General features: G+C 43.9%; 1 protein-coding gene across 5 annotated transcripts in view; it reads left to right on the top strand.

Annotated features, from left to right (window-relative positions):
* ABLIM2 (actin binding LIM protein family member 2) overlaps positions 1–18,649 on the top strand; it is a 124,981-nt gene that overhangs the window by 19,394 nt on the left and 86,938 nt on the right. For all 5 annotated transcript variants that reach the window (XR_014792504.1, XR_014792503.1, XR_014792502.1 and 2 more), the window contains exon 3: positions 15,159–15,342. Coding sequence is in view for 1 of the 5 variants with exons in the window: in XM_084859862.1 (XP_084715988.1) it covers positions 15,159–15,342 (184 nt within the window). In the remaining 4 variants the exon portion in view is untranslated. The remainder of the gene's footprint in view (positions 1–15,158; positions 15,343–18,649) is intronic.

Below are 18,649 nucleotides of genomic sequence, written 5' to 3'. Positions count from 1 at the left end.
GCTCCATTTCCAGGAAATTGGCAGCTTCATCACAGGAGGTAAAGTGGGAGGTAAACAAGAGCTGGTGGAGTTACACAAGTCCAGTGCTTGCTGGTATTTCTTCCCTCACCTCCAGATATTGCCAGACAACCTTAAGCTCCCCACAACTTCATCTATGATGAAGAGGACATCTTTTTTTGGTGTTAGTTCTAGAAGGTGTTGTAGGTCTTCATAGAACCGATCCACCTCAGCTTCTTCGGCATCAGTGCTTGGGGGCATAGACTTGAATTACTGTGATGTTGAATGGTTTGCTTTGGATTCGTACTGAGATCATTCTATCATTTTTAAGATTGTACCCCAGTACTGCTTTTCCCACCCTTTTGTTGACTATGAGTGCTACTCCATTTCTTCTCAGGGATTCTTGCCCACAGTAGTAGATATGATGGTCACGTGAATTAAATTTGCCCATGCTTGTCCATTTTAGTTCGCTGATTCCCAAAATGTCGATGTTCAATCTTGCCATCTCATGTTGATCTTTGCAGTGGGCATCATTATACAGGGTGGCCCAAAAGTAGGTATACAGTTGAATGTTTAGAATGTTGATGGGAGGGGGAGAGAGTGAGTGAGTAGAGGATGTGTGGGTGGAGTCAGAATGACAGTTGGGAAGAGTGAGTGTCAGGGAGTGACAGTTAAATCAGTTAAGTATAGAAAGTGAAGGGAGTGAGGCCCTTAAGTAGGTATACAGTTGTTTAGTTTTTTAGTAATTTTTTTTTACTGATATTGTGAATGATGGCAGCGAACTTGAGTCAAGAACAAAGAAAGTTGATTCTAAAGCAGTACTGGAAGACTGAAAATTCTCTCCCCCTCCCATCAACATTCTAAACAACTGTATACCTATTTTTGGGCCACCCTGTATAATCCTTATAATTTTTAATCCATATTTTAATGCTAAATAACTTTTCTGGCTATTGTTTTTTTAAAATATTAAAATATTAACAAAACACTGCTTAAATTAAAGAATGTTTTAGCATTATAATACTTATTTAAAATATAAAAGGTGGAAAAACATTCCAGACAGTGCTATTTGTAACATGGATTTTTTCTCAATTAAATACTTCCAATGTACACTTCTAATCTAAAACAAATGCTAAAAACTTGAGGTTTGTTTTTTTACATTTCATGGCTACTATGTTTATCATGCTTAAATTATTGAGCTTGTAGCATTAAATAACATAACAATCCTGTGGGCGCTCCGAGAATCCGGTGCCCAGCTGGCAAGAGCCAGGCAGGGTGCGAGGAATGATGCGGGTGTTTTCACCTCCTGTGCCTCCTTAAAAAGCATTCAGAGCTAGACTGGCCTCTGAACCCACCTGCCTTGCTTACCTGGCCATAAGCTGGGATGGGAAGGGGAGCCTTGTGGATCCAGCAGATCCACAGTCTCTCCCCACCCACTGGTGTGCCCCATTTCCACCCTCCTTGTCCCAGGTCACAACAGCTGTTGCGGAGCTTTCTGTGGTGGGTGGGGTGGGGTGGGGAAGCTGAAGAGCCAGTTCACCTGAGCAAGCATTTCAAGAAATATTCCAAATGATAGTTTAAAAAAGAATGAAACCAGTTACAGAGCAATCCTATGACCCCTGGTATGGCGTCCCAGGGATCATAGAATATGGTGTACTCCCGCCTCCACCAAAGCCATAGACAACACCATGAAAGAATCCCCACTTGGAGTCTCCTGTGTCATGGCCCCAGTGTGCCATTTGTACTAGCCAAGCATGAGTGGAGAGTGTGAGAAGGGGATGAGCAGCATTCACGTTCAATGTGCCTCCAGACAATGTTAGCATCTTATGGCAGTAGGAGAATGTGATATGGAAGCCTGATGGCAAACTTCACTCATTTGCTGACTGTGACACTTTATTGAATACTTAGATAGCTATATTTAGACAATGATTGAGGGGAAGGAGTAAATGGTAATAAACACAGGCTGCAGGGCATGAGGGAGCATTGATGTATCAGGAATTAGGGTTGGTGCTGGCATAAGCCATGGTCTTCTGTTCAGAGTAATCATAAATATTGACAGTATATCTCACTTACACTGTACATACTGAATAGAGGCTGAATGAGTCTTTTATATGATAGATAGCTCTTTTGTCCTTTCCACTGCCAGTTCTCTGATTCTGTGGATAAGAACTTTGGTGCCTGGATAAGTCTTGCTGGAAGCCCCCCCCCCCCCCTTTTCAAGTTAGTGTTGTGGTCCTTAGTTGCTAACATAAGCCTAAGTTTAATCAAAACATAATTATTCCCCCCCCCCGCCTTCAATTTGTGCCACTAGGTAGATGTGTAAGGAAGGGAACATAAGAAAAACCATCCTGGATCAGACCAAGGGTCCATCTGATCCAGCATTATCTTCACACAATGGCCAAACAGCTGCTGTTGGGAAGCCCACAAGCAGGATATGAGTGCAACAGCACCCTCCCACCCATGTTCCCCAGCAACTGGTGTACACAGGCTCACTGCCTCTGTTACTGGAGGTAGCATGTAGCCATCAGGACTAGAAGCCATATCCTCTATGAATTTGTCCAATCCCTGTTTAAAGCCATCTAAATTGCTGGTCAGCAGCTTCAGCGTGGTTTGGGAGTCTGTGTGACCTGAATTGCCTTCAGTGCGGGCTGGGGGGAGCAGTGCGAATTGGTGGAACAGAAATTGGCGTCATGAAAAGGTGAACATGAGGAGTGGAGTGGCCAAAACATGTCTACTCGGAAGTAACTCATTCCCTTCAATTGTACTTTACCGAGTACGAGTGGAGAGAGGGGTCGGGAGAATCCCTTTGCCTGCTGTTTTTGAAATGTCCAGACCAGCAAATGTGTGCATAAGTTTAATGAGTTTAGAGAGTGATCGCCTTCTTCTCGTCGAGAAAGGGTGGACACAAGAGGGGATGTTGGCTTAACATGTGTACTCAGAAGTAACTCATTCTCCTCCATTGCACTTTATTGAGCACACGAGCAAGGAGAGGAGCAGGGAGCAAGGCTCTGTTCATTTGCTGCCCTGGACCTACACAGCTGATGACTTTCAGTTCTACTCGCCCACCCAACCGCGAACTAATGCGGTTTTAGGTGCCGTTTGCCCCGTGAAAGTGGTTAATAAAAATGTATACACTGCTTTACTGGCTATGTTTGCCCTGGGAGGAGCAAACCCAATATCATGAAAATCTGGATTTAAATGGAATCACCACAGAAAGTATTTGTTTAGATGGGGCCCAAGTGTGTTGCATCATAGATTTGTAGATTTGTATAATGGGAGTATGATGTTGGCAGTTTTACTTTCAATTCCTTTCCTGATTATGCCTAGCATGGAATTTGCCTTTTCCACAGCACTGGGTTGACATTTTCATTGAAGTGTCCACCACAACCCCAAGATCTTTCTTGGTCAGTCACTACTAGCTCACATCCCATCAGTGTATACATGAAGTTGGGATTTTTTTAGCCCCAATATTCATCACTTGACACCTTCTTACACTGAACTATATTTGCCATTTTGATGCTCATTATCCTAGTTTGGAGAGATCTTTTTGGAGCTCTTTGCAATCCCTTTTTGTTTTAACCACCCTAAATTATCTGGTGTCATCAGCAAACATGGCCACCTCACTGCCCACTCCAAATTCCAAGTCACTTATGAACAAGTCCAGAAGCTTTGCTCCCAATACAGATCCCTGTGGGATGCCACAATTTACATCTGTCTACTGGGAGAATTTACCATTTATTTCTTCTCCCTGCTTCCTGTTCTTTAAGTAGTTACTGATTCATAAGAGGACCTGTCCTCTTATTCCATGACTGCTAAGTTTACTTAGGAGTCTTTGGAGAAGGACTTTGTCAGAAGCCTTTTGGAAGTCCAAGTAAACAATGTCTACTGGATCACCCCTGACCACACGTTTATTGACACTCTCAAAGAACTCAAAAAGGGTTGTGGAAAAGTTTGCGGAAGCCATGCTGATTCTTTTCCAGCAGGGCTTGTTGTTCGATATGCTTTCTATCTTTAATAATGCTTTCAACCAGTTTACCCAGAACAGATGTTAAACTAAGCGGGCTGTAATTTCCCAGATCGCCCTGGATCCCTTTTTAAAAATTGGTATTACGCTGGCCATTCTGCAGACCTTTGGTACAGAGGCTGATCTTAGGGACATGTTATGTATTTTTGTTAGAAAATCAGCATTTTCATATTTGAATTCTTTAAGAACTCTAGGATGGATACCATCTGGGCCTGGTGATTTATTAACTTTCAGTTTATCAATAAGGTTGAGAACTTCATCTTTTGTCACCACTATTTGCTTCATTTCCTCAGACTCCCTTCCTGAACACATCAGTTCAAGCACAGGTATCTGTCCTACATCTTCTGTGGTGAAGACACATGAGAAGAATTAATTCAGCTCTTCTGCAATCTCCTTATCCTCCTTTAGTACTCCTTTAACTCTATGGTCATCCAATGGTGCAACTGGCTCCCTAGCTGGTTTTCTGCTTCTGATATATTTAAAGAACTTTTTGTTGTGGGTGTTGATGTTGTTAGTGGTATGCTCCTCAAAATGCTTTTTCACATCTTATTGTCTGCTTGCATCTCCTTTCTGCAAGTTTGTGCTCCTTTTTGTTTGCCTCATTTGGGCAAGACTTCCATTTTTTGAAAAAAGCCCTCTTTTCTCTAATAGCATGCTTGACACTGCTCGTTAACTATGCTGGGAACCTCTTGGACTTGGTGGTACCTTTCTTAACCTGTGGTAAACATTCTAGCTGAGTTTCTATTACTGTGTTTTTGGGTAACCTTCAAGCATTCTGAAGGGATTTAATCCTCTTGAGTCCCCTTTCCTTTTTACCAGTTCCCTCTTTTGAAGTCAAATGTGACTGTGTTGGACTTCCTTGGCAATTTCCCACTTAAATATATATTAAATCTGATAACACTGCGGTCACTGTTTCCAGTTGGTTTGACAACACTCACATCTCGTACTTGTCAGGATTCCCTTAGCCCCCACTTTACTTCAATGCCCAAACATACACAGACGATAGGCTTCAGTCTATAGCTTTTAATCCATTACTTCACAGGGTCATACAGATGCAAATTCTCAGAGACTCTCCGTCTACAAAGGAATGCCTTCAGGGGGTTCAAATGGGATTTATGAGAGTTGCCCGAGTTGCCCGCCATTTGAAGAGGGAGGGGGTCTGGCTAGTTTAACTTAAGGGGGGAGGTCCCTCTCTTTTTGTGAGGCCTCTAAGCGCAGCTTTTCACGCAAGGCCAATCAGGTAGACCGTCTAAGTTCCGCCCCTGCCTTCTCTCTCTTTGCTCTGCATCTGCGCCTAGCATTTATTAGGTCATCTTCCCCAAACCCTGCCTCCTCCTGTTCGCTGCCTCTTACGGGGGGGGGCGAAGGGACCCTCATGCTCAGCCATCTGGACGTTTGTAACCTGAGAAGCAGGCCTACGCATATCTGGACTAGCCTGGGAAAACTCCTCCCCCATGTCTGACAGTTCTCTTTCAGAATCTGAACTGCTATCCCACTCCCTGCACTCTGAAACACTCTTGACATCACTAGATCCTGGGCAGCACCACTTGGGATTAAATCCAGGGTCGCCTTCCCTCTGGTTGGTTCCATGATCAACTGCTTTAAGGCACAATTGTTTAGGGCATCAAGAAATTTAACCTCTTTGTAGTGACTGGAACATGCATTTATCCAGTCAATGTGGGGGTAATTGAAGTCACCCACTGTTACAACACTTCCTCGTTTGGAGGCCTTCCTGATTTCATTTTCGATCTCAAGGTCACCCTGAGCATTCTTGTCTGGGGGATGATAGCATCTTCGTAGCACTAAATTAGTTTTGGAGCCCAGTATTGTCACCCACAACTCTTCTGTGGAAGGGTCTACCCCTTTTAGGTGTTCTAGCCTGCTGGACACTATGCCCTCTTTGACGTACAGTGCAACACCTCCAGTATACCCTTCCTTGTCCTTCCTAAACAGTTCATATCCAGAGATTACCGTATCCCACTGATAATCTCCATCCCACCAAGTTTCTGTAATGCCCACTATATCTAGGTTCTCCTTTAAAACTAGGCGCTGACTCTTCCATTTTGGCTTGGTGGCATTAGCATAGAAACACCTGTATGGTGTTCCTTCCAAGATGTCTCTGGTGTGTGCATCCTCTGCTGTGGCCCTGAGGCCTCTCTGACTGACTATCGTGTTTCACCATTCAGAAACATTTTCATCTTTATCCCCTAGGGATGATTCAGCCTGAACTAGATGCTTCCCAGCTCCTGTCAGCTTTCCCCCGGGGTTCAGTTTAAAAGCTGCTCTACCACCATTTTTATGCCAGCAGTCTGGTTACATTCTGGTTCAAGTGGAGCCCATCCCTCTTGTACAGGCCTAGTTTGTACCAAAATGTTCCCCGGTGCCTAACAAATCTGAACCTCTCCTCTCTACACCATCAGCTCATCCACGCATTGAGACTCCACAGCTTCACCTGTCTAGCTGGCTCTGCACATGGAACAGATAGTGTTCCAGAGAAAGCCACCTTGGTGGTCCTGGGATCACTATTCAAAGGCCACTGTAACTGGATAATTTGCACCACAGCTGCAGCAGTGGCTAACTTGTTAGTCTTGGGAGAATGTAAGTGGCATCTCAAACTCTTCTGTTTGGTTAACATTAATGGTAGACTGGGGCCTCAACTAGACGTGAGATGGGAGAATTGTGATCAGGATCTCCCACAGTCTTCTTTTTTTACTTCAAAGCAACTGTATGAGGCTGCTAATTTGATCATGGAGATGATTGACCCTTACCTCTTCTGCTGTTTCCCTGATCTAAATTGCTGTGCCCCCTGCTGAAGCTGTCATTAGTCCTGTGCAGGAGGGGGAAAGGACAGGCACAACATTTCCTCAGAATGAGAATACTTTTGTGTAAAAGGCATGTGGTCTACTTGAGTGAGCAGTGTAATGGAGCTGGCAAGAAAAGCAAGGTCAGGGCCCTTCTGTAGAAAGAAAAATAATTTAGATTTTTCTTCTACAGAAAAGGAGCTGTGATCTTGTGTGAATTCACAGCAATTCTGCTATACTACTCACATGATAAGATCTCATAAATCTGCAGTTATTTTAGCACGTTGGCTGACAGTTTATCACCAGAACCGACTCAAATTGAGAAAACTGCAAGATCTGAGACTAACTATTGTAGTTTTAAAAAAGAGAAAAAGCTAAGCTATGTGTGAGTTAATAACAGGGAGTTGCTATGTATGTACCAGATCAACTTCGCTTGCTAGTCTATAAATACGTTTGCTAAAAACTGCTGTGGTGTAATCTGAGAGAACCTGAATAGGAACACAGTGTAAAATGAGGGTGTTTCAGGTTACACAAGAAGTGCCATTTGCAGGAAATCAATGAGTGGATGGTGAAAGCTTAAAGCAAAGTAAAAACATGAGAAGGTCTTACATTCTCTTGTCAGTTTACCAACCTGAACAGGCAGAGCAGGCATGCTCTTTAAACAGTAGCAACAAGAGGCTATGTGCTTTATCTGTAAACTGTAAATCCCTTTTGGCCTCTCTGATACCAAGGCTTCGTATTACAGAACAAGGAGTACCTGGGGGCGGGAGGGGGGGACTAGCTATGTATAGAGTACAGATTAAACAGTTCAGTGATTTTAGCAACAGGCTACTAGTAAAAGGGATGGCCCTATCCCAGTTTGTACAGCAGCAAAGTGGGGGACTGCTCCTGGCCAGGGATGTGTAGTGTGCCCAGAAGAGCTTCACGTCATTGGGCTGAACTGGGATCACAACTTCATTCACTTTACAAAGGAGATCTGCAACAAAAGTTGAAGTGCAGAGTAGGCAACTCTGGGTGGAGTCAGGAACCATCTAGCAAGCCTCTGGCTCCTCACAGCTATGGGCGAGCTTAACCCCAGCTTGGCATCTGAGAAGCAGTTCCTTGCCAGCATCTCCTTCCCCTGAGTCCCAGAGTATGTGGTACAAACAAGCCACAGAAGAGTTCTGTTCTCCAGGTACCAAAGTCCTGAACTGAAGGTCTGTGGAATCTCCCTTCACCTTCCTGGCACCTCTGGGTACTCACCATTCATTGCTCTCTCATTTCATTTTCTTCTCCATCATGCCTGTTTTGACGGCGTGTGCCTTACTTAACACGCTGTCCCTGCTGTTAGCTACCTCGCTCCTGACTAGACAGTGCAGGCAGGGGGGAATGACCCCATTCTTTCACCAATCTGTTCTTGACCAGCTAACATTGCGCTGAACATAGGGTAGGTGGGCTGATGCTTAGACAAGAAGCAACTGCCTAGAGAAGGGATGGGCACAAGGCTTATATAACCTGGACCTGCCTTCTTCTCCATTGGCTGGAATCTCAAGAGGTGAGTGTGTCTGGCTGCTTATAGAGATATAGACCTTATACAATGGCATAATTTTGCAAGTTTTGAAGAAATGCGTGTGGGTGGATAACTTGATAGACCAAATATCATCTTATTTTCTGCAATAAAATCTTATTTTCTTAAACTCAAAAGTCAAAGGTTACAAATGAGATTGCGGGAATTTGAAAAGCTGTTTATATGTAAAGATGCCAATACTATGCTTTCAAAGATAAATAAGGTGCTATTAAAATATGAATCATAGAATAGTAGTAGTAGTAGGGTTGGAAGGGGCCTACAAGGCCATCGAGTCCAACCCCCTGCTCAGTGCAGGAATCCAAGTCAGAGCATCCCTGACAAATGGCTGTCCAGCCTCGTCTTGAAGGCCTCCAGTGTGGGAGAGCCCACCACCTCCCCAGGTAATTGGTTCCATTGCCGTATTGCTCTGACACTCAGGAAGTTTTTCCTGATGTTCAGTCGGAATCTGGCTTCCTGTAACTTGAGCCCATTATTCCGTGTCCTGCACTCTGGGATGATCAAGAAGAGATCCTGGCCTTCTTCTCTGTGACAACCTTTCAAGTACTTGAAGAGTGCTATCATATCTCCCCTCAGTCTTCTCTTCTCAAGGCTAAACATGCCCAGTTCTTTCAGTCTCTCTTCATAGGGCTTTGTTTCCAGTCCCCTGATCATCTTTGTTGCCCTCCTTTGAACCCTCTCCAGCTTGTCTGCATCCTTCTTCAAGTGTGGTGCCCAGAACTGGACACAGTACTCCAGATGAGGCCTAACCAGTGCTGAGTAGAGGGGAACTAGTACTTCCCGGGATTTGGAAGTGATGCTTCTATGAATGCAGCCCAAAATAGCATTTGCCTTTTTTGCAGCCACATCACATTGTTGGCTCATATTCAGCTTGTGATCGACGACAATTCCAAGATCCTTCTCGCTCGTAGTGTGGTTGAGCCACGTATCCCCCATCTTGTAACTGTGCATTTGGTTTCTTTTTCCTAGGTGCAGAACTTGGCATTTGTCCCTATTAAATGCCATTCAGTTGTTTTCTGCCCAGCACTCCAGTCTATCCAGATCACTTTGAATTTTGTTTCTGTCTTCCAAAGTATTAGCTATCCCTCCCAATTTTGTGTCATCTGCAAATGTGATCAGCATTCCCTGCACCTCCTCCTCCAAGTCATTAATAAAAATGTTGAAGAGCACTGGGCCCAGGACTGAGCCCTGCGGTACCCCACTCGTTACCTCTCCCCAGCTTGAGAAGGTCCCATTGATAAGCACTCTTTGAGTTCGATTCTGTAGCCAACTGTGGATCCACCGGATCGTTGTTTCATCTAGCCCACTTCGAGCTAGTTTGCTCATCAGGATATCATGGGGCACTTTGTCGAAAGCTTTGCTGAAGTCGAGGTATATGATGTCTACAGCATTCCCACGGTCTACAAGGGAGGTGACTTGATCAAAAAATGAGATCAGATTTGTCTGGCAGGACTTGTTTTTGACAAATCCATGTTGGCTTCGAGTAATCACGGCATTGTTGTCAAGGTGCTTCCAGATGGATTGCTTTATGATCTGCTCCAGAATTTTCCCAGGGATTGATGTCAGACTGACTGGTCTGTAGTTCCCAGGTTCCTCCTTTTTACCCTTTTTGAAGATAGGGACAACGTTAGCCCTCCTCCAGTCATCTGGCACTTCCCCGGTCCTCCATGATTTCTCAAAGAGAATAGACAGCGGTTCTGAGAGTTCTTCTGCCAGTTCCTTTATGACTAAATGAATATGGAAGAAATAAAAATTGTATGGTTAAGTAGTTTCAAGATATTGGCAAACTGATTCTGCTTGAAGAATGGGAATATATATAGGAAGATGTTTAAAAACTACAACAAATGGATTTTGAGAAAAAAAATTGTGAAAAGAATGTAAGATCAGATTAAAAATGCATCTCCTTGGCATCATGGATCCCATAACGGCCAGCCAGATGCCTCTGGACAACCCAGAAGCAGGACATGAGCACAAGACCCTTTTTCACTGTTGCTCCCCAGTGTCATTCAGCCTCTGAACATGGAGGTTCTGTATAGTGGCCTCTGATTGATACTAGTCACCAAGCACAAGGAAGGGCTCCGGTGGTGAAGAATCAAGGCAAGAAGTGTTGGAGTTACAACAATATGTGAGTCGTGTGCATAAGCTTAAATACTTGTTCATGTATGTTGCAGAGTAGCTGGTGGTTTCTGGGTGTTACCTGTACATTTCATCTAGTCCATTGTGACAGTTTATACATGACACTGAAGTTGATGGCTTGCTAGCTTGGGTTTTATCTTTTCCCTCTCTGTTAAAAAGTGTTGTGTTCATTAGTAAAGTTTAATTCTTGTGCATGTTTCAGCTGTGTGTTCAAGTTACTTGCCAATGAAAAGAAGCCAAGGGCACGCATGAGTTAAGCACCCCTGCAAGTGTAGCAACCAGTCAAGGAGGCCAGGTCAGTCAATCCTGCCCTGCTGTCTGCTAGCAGATAACTTAATTTTCAGGCAAACAAACCAAGTAATAACTATGTATGTATGTATTCATTTATAAGCTATGAAGCCAGCAGGAATGTGTGGCCTATTCACTTTGTTGCACTGAGCATCACATGTATGACTGTCTGCCTGCTGAGCAGCAGTGATGGATGTGTGCTCAGTGCAATGAGCTCCTGGCTGTCAGAGAACAAGTTTGTTCCCTTGAAACCAAGGTTGCTGGCCTGGAGAAACTGAGAGAGGCAGAGAGGTTGATGGATGAGACCTTCAAGGATGTGATAGTGGTGCCCCACTTCCAGGGCGATAGCTCATCTGCTGTCATGGAAAACACGGGACTCAGAGAAGAAAGCCATCACTCTGAGTAAGAGGAAATGATCCCTTAGAAGGAACCCATTCTCTGGGGGGACAAACATATTTTCTTGCTCTAAGGATATGCCCCCAGGTCGTGGGAGGATCATTGCAGTGGATCTGATCATTAGAGATATGGATAGCTTCATTTGTGATGGGTGTGTAGACAGCATGGTGAATTGCCTGCTGTGTGTGAAGGTTGCAGGTATCACGTGTCTTATAGACAGCCTAGTAGATAGTGTTGGGTTGGCGAGCAGTCATGGTACGCATTGGCACCAGTGACATGAGGAAAATTAGTCATGAGGTCCTGGAAGCTAAATTTAGGTTGCTAGGCAGGAGGTCAAAAGCCAGGACCTCCAACCTCCTGTTTTCCCCTGAAATGCTGCTTGTTCCACATGCAGGGCCAGCTGGGCAGGCAACACAGAAAAGTCTCAATGCATGGATGAGATGGTGCTTTGGGAGGAAGGTCTGAACAAGCCAGGCCAGTACAAAAGGATCATCTCCACTTGAACCAAAATGGAACCAGACTGCTGGCACTTAACATCAAAAAGATGGCAGAGCAGCTTTTAAACAGAACCACTGGGGGAGAGCTGACAGGAGGTGAAGAGTTCAGGTTCCGGTTGAATCACCCCTAGAGGATGAAAGTGAAAATGTTTCCCATTGCCCAAGTGGGGATGAGGTAGAGATAGGCCACGAGCACACAGTAAAACATGAGAGCCAGTCAAAGAAGCCAAAGGAAAATGCACAGAGGATAATGCAAACACCAGGGACGTTTGGAGAGGAACACCATGCATAGGTGTTTCTATGCTATACTTGATGGGAACACAAGAAAGGGCCTTCTCGGTGACTGCTCCCAGGCTTTAGAACTCCCTCCCAAGGTTGACCAGGCAAAGACATTTTTATTTAGGCAGGCATTTTGGCATGTAAGATGAATTGCCTCCAATTTCAGTTTTTAATGTTATTTCGTGCTGTTATTTCGTTCTTACGGAAGTGCTTCTATTTGTCTTTTTATTTGTCTTTGATTTGATGTGTATTTAATGGATGTGTTTTTGATGTTTTAATTATAACTGTCTTTCTCATTTTATTGTTAGCCATCTTGAGAGTTATTTTAGTGGGAAGGAAGGACATATATTAAATTAATGAATAAAATAACACTAGAAGCCACCAAGATGGGAGAGTCAGCGAACATAGACATAGCGGGCATAACAGAAACCTGGTGGAGTTGGACACAGTCTTTTCTGGAGGCAAACTTTGGGAAGGACAGGGAAGAGCATACTGGGGGTGTTGTCACTCAGTTTGTCGAAGAGGCCATAGTGTTAAACACACACACACACACACTAGAAACCTTAAAAGGTGTAGACCTCCACAGAATCGCTGTTGTTGATAATACTGTGAAAAAGGCAAATTCTACATTGGATATATCATTAGGAAAAGGATCAAAACTAAATCTGCCAATATAAGAGTGTCTTTATAGAAATCTATGATGCAACCACACCTGGGCTACTGTGTACAGTTCTGGTCACCACACCTCAAAGAGGGTATTATATAGCTGGAATGGTACAGAAGAGACCAAACAAAATGATCGAGGGGCTGGAGCATCTTTAGTTTAGAAAGAAAGGTGAATAAGAGGGACAGGATAGAGTTGTATAAAACGATGTATGGTGTAGAGAAGGTAGGTAATGGAGAAAATCTTATAATATGGCAGCCATATCGGGGGTCAGACTAAGTAGCCTCATGCAGTCTCATGCTTCATGTTCTTGCTGAGCTCTTTCTCCCTTGAATATATTGTAAGCTGACGAGACACAGGAATTCCTTATCTTGTCAAAGGTCATACAATTGTATATCTTGTTCTCTGCTGTTCTCTTCTGTTCTCTCCTTATCATGGCTACCCTATAACCCAGTTCTTGTATTATAAGCAGTGGTGCTAGGAGAAGAAATGTTGAGGACTGCAACCCCACATGGGAGGGAGAGGAGGAGCCGTTTCCTATGTGTCACAATATCTATAAAAACAATGTGCTAATGTAAATCAGGGCTTCTGGCTCTTTGGAAAAGATTCCAGCCTTAAGCCCGCGCGTTAAATAAAGAAGAATCTCTTTTTCCTTCATTCCGTGGTCTCTCTGACTCTGGGTTCTGCAACAATAATTCTCTCATAATATCAGAATCTGAAGTCATCCCATGAAGTTGAATGATGGGATATTCAGGACCCATAAAAGGAAGTACGTCTTCAGACAGCACATTATTAAACTATGGAATTCACTTGCACACAATATAGTGATGGCCACCATGTTGGATGGTTCTAAAAAGGAATTAGACATATTCGTGGAAGATGAGGCTATCAGTGGTTTCTAGTCATGTTGGGTATGCATTAACTCCAGTATCGCAAGCAGTATGCCTCTGTATACCAGTTGCTGGGGAACATGAGGAGAATGCTATTGCCCTCATGTACTGTTTGTGGGCTTCCCATAGGCATCTGGATGGGGGCACTGTGTGAACAGACTGTTGGATTAAATAGGCTTTTGGTCTGATCCAGCACTGCTGTTGTTACGTCTTTATAGACAAATTAATGGAGGATTAGTCTTTTGTTAAATTTGTATAACTTTTCATGTGAAAAAAATACTTTATTTTTAGATAGTGCATGTATGTGTTGCAGCAGGTGCCATCATTGAAGAGGCATTCCAAGACTGAGTGGGGAAAACCTCTTCTAAGATGTATTTGCCATCTGCAGTTTTATAAGTAATAGTAACATTTTAAATTAAAACATTTTGCCCAGTAAATTGAGGATGCTTCTTTAGTAGTGTAAAAAGGGATTTAATTGGATTAAGCATTCAAGTGTTCACAATCCCAGTCACCAGTCTGCCAGGAGCAAAATAAAGACTCTCTGGTGAAAATGACTCAAAGCAGCTTCCAACATACTCCCACTTGCACAGAGGTTTGAGGAAGGGAAAAACAGCAGTTTTTCCTGTTGTCATTTTCTTACCTAGACCTGTTCATAAATAAGAAAAGACTGTTCCTTTCCTTGTGTTTTCCCCACTTTTTTCTTAGCCAAATCTGCATGCACATGTGGCCAGTCCATTTTTCTTCCAAGCTGCCTGTGCTTGGGAAAGAGGCGTAGTCTTTTGTCTAGAGATGTACAAGCAAACTAAGGGAACAGAAGGCGACGGGTGCTTTCAGATGGAGGATTCCTAGTGTTCAAAAGGCATTGCGCAGCTATTCTATCTTTTCCTGATTTTCAAGATTTTCTTCTGGTAAGAAAAAAGGTGGAAGAAGAGGTGGGAAAACATGGGAAGGATATAAATGGATGACGACATCTGGAGCCCCTGTAAAATATGGTGAATGTGGCCAGGCAATTGCACAATAAAAGCCTTGTAAATCAAATGTTGATTTTTTTCTTCTTCCTGGATCTATGGAGCTATGTTCAGGAATAGGTTTTGCAGCCCTCTTCTCCAGCTAGGAAATTCCAGCTGAAGCAAGGAGCTTCAACCCAGGGGACTCCAGTGGTGGCTGTTCAGCTGTCATGAAGGCAGTGAGCTTGCTTCCTGCACTTTCACTCAGTCATTGTGGGGGCTTGTGATAGGCTGAAAGGAAGCAAGTAGCAGACTCTGACACTGCTTTCTGCTGCCAGCCTTTCCTGGGCAGCCTGAGGATAATACACATGGACAGCCCTTGCCTCCAACCAGGTTGGGGGAGTCCAGATGATTCCCAGTATTCTCCTGCAAAGGTAAGGGATCTGTACCTGCAGGAGTGACTAATTCTTAACTTCCCCTCCTGTGGTTTGATTCTCAGAGCATTTGCACATGGTAGAGTCTGTCTACTAATATAGGGAGTGATAGACAAAGGAGCCTGAAGATAATAGTTACCAAATCTCCTCTCTCAACAAATAAAGTTGTTGCTGACAGTGATGTTCTGCCTTCTTAGAGATGGGACTACTTCTCCTAAACTTTCTGGCCTATTTTTTCCTACAGCATGTGGATGTGACTTGGCTCAGGGAGGATTCTTTGTGAGACAAGGAGATTATATCTGTACTTCAGACTATCAGCGACTCTATGGCACACGGTGCTTCAGCTGTGATCAGTTTATTGAGGGAGAAGTGGTTTCAGCACTGGGGAAAACCTATCACCCAAACTGTTTTGTGTGTGTGGTTTGCAGGTAAGTTTCTCTTACTGACACTTGAAATTGTATCTAAATTTTTTAACCGAGGCCAACCAAATGACTCAGGTCAACTCCCTAAAAGATTCAATTCACCAGGTTTTCCATCCTGACATCTGCTTGGCCTTTTACCCCATAAACTGGGTTGCATAGGTCCCTGGCCCCACCAAAGAACTTGCCACTCTCCAGAGTCTACTGGCATCTCTGGAGGCTTTCTTGGCATTAGGCCATTCTGTGTATGTGCAGGGGCCTTCTGTGCTACTGTGATGAAAGGCTGTGGTCATGCCGTACCTGTGCAGGAGCCTTCTGCACAGGCCCATCATGGCCTGAGCCACCCTGGAGGCATTCCAGATATAGTGGGACATTCTAGGGCTATGCACAGTGGCCGCATATGTGATTCTGTCAATGTCTCACACCAGTGCAGAAGGCCCATGTGCATGGCTGGCACAGCCAACTTCACCTAGGAAATCTTCTGGCACCAGAACAAAGCCCCCAACTTTTACTTTGCAAGGGATTTGCAAGCATCTCTAATTATGTTATTGTTATGCCTGTGTGTGTGCGCGCACGCACGCACATGCACACACTCTTAAAAATGTGTAGTTCAAGCCACTGGGAAAGCCTAATTCTGTGCACCCAGATCTCAGGATTGGAACCTTTGTGATGCATGCAAGAGGGACTGCGGGATGTGTTAAACTTTGTGCCTCCAGAGCATTCTGTATGTATGCTGGGAGGAAGATCTATTCTCAGAAACATGAGGAGCTGTTTCACCAGCACAGACCTTCAAGATTATCAGACAGAAAACAGCTTATGTTCAGAAAATGATGCCACTAACATATTAAAAGGAAAGACTGTGATATTTGAGCACAAAGTATAACAATACATGCAATATGGCATATATTGATACATTCATTGTGTGGTTTTCCAGTTCATACAAAATATTAGATTTTGATGTCATTTACCAAGTTTCCAGTGCCATATTTTGCATAGCTGTTGCATTTAGAAACAATGACTGCAGAGGGGAAGGAATGCAATATTATGATTATTAGTGCTTCTCCCAGTTCTCTACTTCAATAATTTGTAGAGGGACACTCCTATGTATCCCCTTCATGGATCACTGCCTTGTTGTGGCGAAGGGGCTTGCGTAACTCAGTGAAGCCATAAGCTATGCCGTGCAGGGCCACCCAAGACGGACAGGTCATGGCAGAGAGTTCTGACAAAATGTGGTCCACTGGAGAAGGAAATGGCAACCCACTCCAGTATTCTTGCCAAGAAAACCCCATGGAACGTATCACAAGGCTAAAAGATATGACGCCGGAAGATGAGCCCCTCAGGTCGGAAGGTGTCCAATATGCTACTGGGGAAGAGCAGAGGGTATTTCCAAGTAGCACCAGAAAGAGTGAAGCGGCTGGGCCAAACCCGAAAGGACACTCAGCTGTGGATGTGTCTGGCGGTGAAAAGAAAATCCGATGCTGTAAAGAACAATATTGTTTAGGAACCTGGAATGTCAGATCAATGAATCAAGGTAAGCTGGAGGTGGTCAAACATGAGATGGCAAGATTGAACATCGACATTTTGGGAATCAGCGAACTAAAATGGACAGGCATGGGTGAATTTAATTCAGGTGACCATCATATCTACTATTGTGGGCAAGAATCCCTTAGAAGAAATGGAGTAGCACTCATAGTCAACAAAAGGGTGGGAAAAGCAGTACTGGGGTACAATCTTAAAAATGATAGAATGATCTCAGTACGAATCCAAGGCAAACCATTCAACATCACAGTAATTCAAGTCTATGCCCCAACCACTGAGGCCGAAGAAGCTGAGGTTGATCGGTTCTATGAAGACCTACAACACCTTCTAGAACTAACACCAAAAAAAGATGTCCTCTTCATCATAGGGGATTGGAATGCTAAAGTAGGAAGTCAAGAAATCACCGGGATAACAGGCAGGCATGGCCTTGGTGTACAAAATGAAGCAGGACAAAAGCTAATAGAGTTTTGCCAAGAGAACATGCTGATCATAGCAAACACTCTTTTCCAACAGCACAAGAGGCGACTCTACACATGGACGTCACCAGATGGTCAATATCGAAATCAGATTGATTATGTCCTTTGCAGCCAAAGATGGAGAAGCTCCATACAGTCAGTAAAAACAAGACCTGGAGCTGACTGTGGCTCAGATCATGAGCTGCTTCTTGCAAAATTTCGGCTTAAATTGAAGAACGTAGGGAAAACCACTAAACCTTTCAGGTATGACCTAAATCATATCCCTGATGAATATACAGTGGAGGTGAGGAATAGATTTCAGGGATTAGACCTGATAGACAGAGTGCCTGAGGAACTATGGACGGAGATCCGTAACATTGTTCAGGAGGCAGCAACGAAATCCGTCCCAAAGAAAAAGAAATGCAAGAAAGCCAAGTGGCTGTCTGATGAGGCTTTACAAGCAGCTGAGGAAAGAAGGGAAGCGAAACGCAAAGGAGAAAGGGGAAGATATATCCAACTGAATGCAGAGTTTCAGAGAATAGCAAGGAGAGACAAGAAGGCCTTCTTAAATGAACAATGCAAAGAAATCGAGGAAAACAACAGAATGGGAAAGACTAGAGATCTCTTCAAGAAAATTGGAGATCTCAAGGGAACGTTTTGTGCAAAGACGGGCATGATAAAGGACAAAGAAGGCAGGGACCTAACAGAAGCAGATGAGATTAAGAAGAGGTGGCAAGAATACACAGAAGAACTATACAGGAAAGATCTGAATGTCCCTGATAGCCATGATAGTACGGTCACTGAACTTGAGCCAGACATCCTAGAGAGTGAAGTCAAGTGGGCCTTAGGAAGCATTAGTAACAACAAAGCTAGTGGAGATGACAGTATTCCAGCCGAGCTATTTAAAATCCTAAAAGATGATGCTGTTAAAGTGCTGCATTCAATATGCCAACAAATCTGGAACACTCAACAGTGGCCACAAGACTGGAAAAGGTCAGTTTACATTCCAATTCCAAAGAAGGGCAACGCCAAAGAGTGTTCAAACTACCGCACAATTGCGCTCATTTCACATGCCAGCAAGGTGATGCTCAAAATCCTACAAGCTAGGCTTCAGCAGTATGCGAACCGAGAACTACCGGAAGTACAAGCTGTGTTTCGAAGAGGCAGAGGAACTAGAGATCAAATCGCCAACATTCGCTGCATCATGGAGAAAGCAAGAGAATTCCAGAAAAACGTCTATTTCTGCTTCATTGACTACGCTAAAGCCTTTGATTGTGTGGATCACAACAAACTGTGGCAAATTCTTAAAGTGATGGGAGTAC

This window comes from Heloderma suspectum, chromosome 5 (genome assembly GCF_057233095.1).
Source record: "Heloderma suspectum isolate Gila_16-S chromosome 5, 16-S_ref, whole genome shotgun sequence".
In the NCBI taxonomy this organism is placed as follows: Eukaryota; Metazoa; Chordata; class Lepidosauria; order Squamata; family Helodermatidae; genus Heloderma; species Heloderma suspectum.
The sequence above is the reverse complement of the archived record's forward strand: the minus strand, read 5'-3'. Positions and strand labels throughout refer to the sequence as shown.